Raw genomic sequence first — 6,949 nt, 5'->3', positions numbered from 1 at the left:
GAAGTCTCTTGTCTCACAGCGCCTCCCGGGAAATGATTGTTTCAAGTGGTGGGGACAGAGCAGCGTGGATGGGAAGCACTCAGAGCACCTCTCAGTAGGCCAAGTTGTTTCAGGGCTTCCCGGGCCAAGTGAAAGTGGAGGTGGCTCTGACAAAACATGCCATCAGCATTCTAGGCTACGGGAGAGCCAGCATGCAACGAGGTGCCCAGAGGCGAAGCTTTTGTTTAGCACGTACATTAATAAAACCATAAGCCACTTCTTTGTTCCACTTCATGAACCTCCCTCAGTCTGGAGTGCAAGGCAGTTCTGCTCTGGACTGATGAGCAGGTGATGTCAGAATATGCAAGGGATCAACCGGGCAGAGGCATGTCACAGAGATTTGCTGCTTCTCAGAATTCAGGGAGTCAACAGATTCGACCCCAGGTCGAGTGTCACTGACTCAGGGAAACTCGGGGCTGATTTTCTAGGCAAAGGCCTGACCTTACCTCACCCCACCAGGAGCCACAAAAGCCACGCTCGGCCCAACGTGTCTGCAGTGGTATCTAGAGAGCCAACTTTCAATTATGGAAAATGTACAGGACATCCATGAGCTTTTTCCGTGAGGACAGCGTTTAGCTGAACAGCCACAGATGGTATTTTCTGGACAACAGACGTACAGTGAGGTAAATATGCCAATTGAGGATAGTTTCGCTAGCCAGCATTATCTGCATTGTATTTCCTACAGCAACAGCTTTTGTTAGCCCATCATCACGGTACCCTTCAACTTTCGGTTGGATTGGGAATCTGATGGCAAACGGTAGCAGCCGCCTTCTATGCTTCGAGCCCTTTGTATGGACAACATCCGGGCTTTGGGCAGCGGAGACAAACTCAGTCCCTCTGACAGCCACAGTGCGGACGAGCATCATTGGCTGCACTTTTACAGACAGCAGAATGAGGCCCTCACTAGTCATCACGTTTTGGCTGCACTGGTCTTTTGGGCCTCAGGGAGCTGTGTAGATGTTCAAGCAGGGTTGCATCACGTTCAGAGAGGTTCTAGAAAGTCACCTCTGGCAGAGCCTGATGGTGTCCATGCTCTAAGCCAGGGGTTGGCAAACTACGACTGCTGCGGCCAAATCCGGTCCACTACCTGTTTGTGCTGTGTTTACCAGAACAGGGACCCTTCTATGTTTACGTTTTGCCTATGGCTGTGCCTGCATTACAAAGGCAGAGCTGCGATAGCCCATACCACCTGGAAAGCCTAAAATATGGGGTTGTTGGAAAAGTCATGATGTATTTTTTCTGTTTTTCGTTGCAAAAATGAGTCATGACTTCTCCAACCACCCAATATTTACTGTCTATCCTCTTACAGCAAGTTTGTGGCCCCCGACCCTAGATGAGAGGACAGCTCATCAGAACATGGCTTGGACCAGGATGAAGAGGAGCAGGATTTCATAGGCGTTTGGGGACACTTTTAAGACTCCGTGAACAAGTAGGATTTCTGGCTTGGGTAGCACAGGCAGTGATGCAATTAACTGATGGGAGAATAGTACATTTGGGGGGGAGGAGAAAAGAGTGAGTTTGAGTTTAGACTCCTTTGGAGGAGCCTAGCAAAACTCTGGGCAGGTAGCTGCAAAGTCAGGAGGAAACACGGACCTGGCGCTCCCTCCTCTGTCCTCTCATCGGACTGTGCTGTTGGCTACAGAACTACTCCCTCCTGTTGCAGCTGGTTGTCAGGCTTTCATTCTGAGACCAGAAATTAGGTCTTACTACTTTCTTGGTTATATATATATTTCTTGGTTTCTCCTCTAACTCAACTCAAAAAGGGACCTTGCACCAGGTACGCAGGTATCTGTTGTGGGGGGCAAAGGCCCAGTTTCAAAGTTTCCATCGGGGGGTGGGGGTGACTTTGAGGTACAATTTTGACTCCTGCCCATGAGACGTTCCCAAGCTAACTTGGGACGCAAAACAGACACATAAAAGATGACAGTATCTATTAACCAAGGCAGCATAGAGTCTGTAAGAGCCAAATGAAGGCTACGGACTGCTGCAGGGATCACTCCAGGTGAAGGCAGGCAGCGTGGAGGGTGGCACTTGGCACTGAAGAATGGATAGATATCTGATTACTTGGAGAGAAGGCAGTCTTCTCAATGATCTTCCAGGAAGAGTGGGGATTCTCTTAGCTCTTTCCCTGTCCTTTGAAAACAGGGCACACAGAACCCAAGCCATACAAAGGCAACTGCTGGGCATTTGTTTGCAAGGTTCCCCACGTGACTGTAAGGTGCAGCCAGGGTTGAGAACCTTTGGTTCACACGAGCTGAAGCTTTTCAAACCAGTAGCCCTAGTAACAGAACCCTCCAGAGATGAGAACCCACAAGACACAGTCTGGGGACAACGAGAAGAGCCTGGCTAGAATGGAGGAGGCATTCTTTTTTCATCCAGGGACAAATTTTAATTCATGATTTCATTCAATGGAAGAGAAACGCATGAGGAAGTCAGGAAGCAGTGGTTCCACATGGGACCCCGTCTGCGGAGTGCAAGAGACCTTGAAGGAGTGGGGGAAGCAAACACGATTAGTTCTGAATTCCTTTTAAACAATAAAAGATGCCTTGCAATGCGGAGCATTTCAGAAGGGATGAGTGTAGAGGCGTCAGGTGTCCCAAACTGCTGAGCATTGCTCTAAATGCTTAGCACGGCCTTGGAACTTTCGCAAGGCAGCTTTAGAATATTTGCAGTTTCTACTTTTCCTAATCCAATCAGGTTGAAGAACTGGTTTTGAAGGGACCTGCTGTTACTTAATATTTCCAAGTCAGAAAACATAACCCCAACTGACACTGGCAGGGTTCCTAGGAAGCACTCCCTGTCAGCAGAAGCTGTTCCAAGCTCAGCGGGGTCAATCCTTAACCTGTCCCCGAGCACTTTCCGTCTCCAATCACACGAAGTCCCAAACTCTAAAATTGCTGGTGAGGGTAACTTGAAAAAAACGATTTGCATTCATTGAACTCCATCTCCTGATATCCAGTGGCATTCAGTGACATCAGGTCTGAAGGTCTAAGCAGTCTCACAAGATCCTCCTTCCAACAGTTAAGAACAGGGAATTCCATACCAACCCTTTGTCAGCTCAGCTGCTGCGAGGAGATGTACAAAACAACTGTTAATAAGTGTCTCTTACTTCCTCAGAGACAAGATCTGAGGAGGTTGGGCTGCGAAACTTTAACAGCTCAGCAAATTGAAGAGGGGGGTGAGGTTTTTGGAAAGCCAGGTGTTAGGTCCAAAGTGATTTTATATCAAACAGGAGGCAGTTTGGGAAATGAATGGAATAGGGAGGGAGAAATCACACTTAAGAGGGCAGTGCCAATATGCTACAGGAGACGGGTCTCAATGACCCTGAACACTCTACCGCTGGGCATTATGGCCTCCACTGACAGACAAGGAGTCCAAGGTCCAGTGAGCGGCCAGGAGGGATGTGTCTGACCCCAGGCCCACCCCGCTTCGGCTCCTGCCCAAGAGCCAGCGCACTGGGCTCTTCAGGTTCCAGCTGCCTTTGGGCTGGACTTTCAGCTTTCTCCTTTGTACAATGTAAATAATGTCAGAGATCTTTCTCAACAAACTCTTCACTGTTCAATGACTACTTATCAAATGGAACTGTAATTTATCTGTTCACATGTCTGTCTCCCACACGGGACTGTGCACTGCTTGTATTCATCTCAGTACCTCCTGCGAGAACCGAGTGCTGGATGTGTAAGTGATCAGGTTACTGAATGCATGAACAATAAAGACTGCCAGCATGAATGCAAATATTATGTCTGAAATAAAACACTAAGGAAATTACCCCAGAAAACAAACAAAAGAACACCCCGGAAATATAACATTATATATTAAATATATCCATATAGCCAGCCACCTCTCCGAAGATTGAGCAACCTGAGAATGTTAAGCTGGAACCACGAGGAAATAGTTGTTACACATCCAAAAACAGCAGGCTGGAAATGACAAGAGTCCTACAAGAGGGGAGGTAAAAACAAAACCCCAAACTAAAAAGCCACGATCTTCAAACAATCAGAATCCAATGGCAAAATCCTTACTAAGTGCTTATAAAAATACTATGGGTTTTCCGTATTTTTTTCCTTTAAAAATGGTTTTTACAAAACTTCTGAGACTCATAAATAATCCTTCTTTAGTTTACTGCTTAGCTTTTAAATACAGATAATTATTTAAGAAACCAAATACAACAACTTAATGTGGCATAAGCACATTTCAAGAACAGGAGTTTGCAATAAAAAAAACCAACAACAACAAAAAAACACAAGAAACCATTTTTTCTTTATTTTTCCCAGAGTGGTAGTGCTGCAAATTAGACTTCTTGAAAAAAAAAACAACAACGGCCGAGAAGCGGTCTGCAGTATTCTGAAGCAGACGTGGCATCAGGGAAACCACCACTCAAGCACACAAGTGGCATTTTGTGATCAAATTTATTTTTTGTTTAAATTTCATTTACTTTGTTTTACTGTAATTTACACAAGAGACTGCCAAGTAAACTAGATATTTTACATTCACCACACATTCCCTCAAATCTCCACAGTTGTTAGAAAAACATTAAAATCCATGCGCCGGGATCTCATTTCCATGCGCGCCCAAGCTCCCAATGATGCTACAGATGCCAGCGAGAGTGAAGTTCATTAAAAGGAGAGGGCTAGGCTCTTTATTCCGCAAAATTAGCAATAATCTTCCTCGCATCAAATACTTTGCAAACAATGATTATGTGTTGACAAAAGCGATCTCACAACAGTGGCCAGAGAGTAAACATCAGCCTTGATCCTGAGTACACAGAGGACATACGCAGTGTGGGGTTTGTGTGAGGATAACAGGGCATCACAATGCAGGAGACATCCTTGTCTGAGTCACTACAGTCACTTTGGTAGGGACACAGGACATATGGGGAAAAGAGAAGGGGGGGCAGAGCTGTCAGCAAATCAGGTTACTAATGTGATGTGACTACAGGGGCTGGCGTGTTGGAGGAGGGACGAGAGGTTAAAGAAGACAGTTTGTGACCCGAAGGCTTCAACAATATCATTCTATTCAAGCTTCCAGGACTGACAGGAGAAAAACAGGATTCGGACACAGAAAGCTGATGAAAATCTTACCTAGCTAGGATTTTATTTTTGTTCCTTTCTTTAAAAAAAACAAAGGCGGCGGCAGCTTCTAACTAGCATTTTCATGATGCTTACTCAGGGTCTGTCCCCATGACATCCTACTTGAGAGCACAGCCAAAAGGGCTGGGCGCACTGGCTCCTCAGCAGGGCCTTCCAACCGTGTGCGGGCAAGCCTCATGCCTCTTCGGTTCCTCCTATTTCAAAGTCAGCATCTCCCCCTTAAACGTGTGTTTCAGCAGGAAAAGAGCAGAACGTCATCACTATCTACAGTCGAGCATGGAAGCTGTGAGGAATCTAGATCATTTGCATAGTTTCCAAGCTGTAATTTCAGAAAACAGTCATTTCAAAAACAAGACTCCGTGGAAGCACTGTACTTCCAATTTTTCTAAACAGCTTACAATGCTATTAATTTCTTCATCAATTTCCTTGTTTGCCTCACAGGAGCCTAAAAATTGTATAGTGTTTATTATACATCACAAACCATAATCTCGTTTTTGCTACGTCTGATATAGAAAAATATTTGAAATTTAAAAATACAAAAAATCCAATAAAAATCGAAAAAAACACTTTTTTTAAACGATTTTGTCCCTCAAGGCAAACAAGTAAAAACTGGCCTATAACTTTACTCCTTAGTAATAGATATTGTCCAATTTGGCTGTAAGATAATGACCGTCCAGAAATAAATCATTATATATACAGTCAGGGTTTATGCTCCAGATTCATTGAATAGCAAAAGATTTTGAAGAGATTTTTCTGTGGGAGTCTGTTTATGGGACTAAAATAAAAATTTATAAGAGACCGATTTAAAAGAACAGAAAAGTAATAAAAGACTATATATAGATATATATATGTGTGTGTGTGTGTATACACACATACACACACGCGCGCACACACGCACGCACATATATATTGGTCCACAACTTGACATTTATGAAACATAACAGCTAGTATTACATTGCAGTCAATTTGTCCATTAATGGTATTACTCTAATTATTAAAATCTGTCCCAAGTCTATATATTGAAAATATTTTCTTTTGCATTCTTGCTGAAGATAGGTACAGTACTTTGGAGAAATTGTACTAATCCCTTCAGTATGTTTATATGTACATATATACACAAGTGTGTGTATTTTGATCTGTAGCTCTACATGCGTTTTATACACAGCTACAGACATACACACACAAACATATATACACATGTGGTTGAGAACCTGTGCATGTCAGTACATAATCATAAGCACATGTCTGGGAAACGCCAACATCCAAGATAACGGTCAGAGTCTTCTTCACTCATCACTGGCTGCACTTGTTCCCCTCACTTGACCTTGATTACGTAACTGTAAGGGAAGCGAAAAAAGTGCAGTGTGTTAAAACACAGAGACACACACAAAAAATGTTAAGACAGCAGCTTGTCACACACATTCTCCAGAACAAAACCCTCAACGTATCAAAACTTTTGGCAGGAAATGGATCCCCAACTACTACTGGGTTGTCGGGAAAGTCATGATGCATTTTTGCATTGAAAAACAAAAAATACGTCGTGACATTTCCGACCCAATACATTTAAAAAACTTAATCTCTTGAAGATTTTGGTCTTACTCATGGCGTAACATTTTGTTTCATCATAGAGAAAACACATTACAAACAAAAGAAGTCACAGAAACTTAGAAAAACTTTTAGTAGCTTAAATGTTTTTTAAAAATGAACACTAAACTTAAAGGGGCTTTGGGGGAATCTTGGCAGGGTTCGTTCATTCTTATTTGGTACAACTACTTCTCTTCACAACTGATACATCATGGCTCTTGCGCCCCATGATCAAA

At 43.6% G+C, this 6,949-nt stretch overlaps 1 protein-coding gene across 2 annotated transcripts in view; it reads right to left on the bottom strand.

Annotated features, from left to right (window-relative positions):
- Positions 1-4,432: 4,432 nt before the first annotated feature.
- The window catches only part of PITPNB (phosphatidylinositol transfer protein beta), a 65,631-nt gene continuing 63,114 nt past the window's right edge, over positions 4,433-6,949 (bottom strand). For both annotated transcript variants that reach the window (XM_019643209.1, XM_019643208.1), the window contains one exon: positions 4,433-6,466. Coding sequence is in view for 1 of the 2 variants with exons in the window: in XM_019643208.1 (XP_019498753.1) it covers positions 6,416-6,466 (51 nt within the window). In the remaining variant the exon portion in view is untranslated. The remainder of the gene's footprint in view (positions 6,467-6,949) is intronic.

The sequence above is a fragment of the Hipposideros armiger genome, unplaced genomic scaffold, assembly GCF_001890085.2.
Source record: "Hipposideros armiger isolate ML-2016 unplaced genomic scaffold, ASM189008v1 scaffold_75, whole genome shotgun sequence".
NCBI lineage: Eukaryota > Metazoa > Chordata > Mammalia > Chiroptera > Hipposideridae > Hipposideros > Hipposideros armiger.
This window is presented reverse-complemented; position numbering and strand designations above follow the sequence as displayed.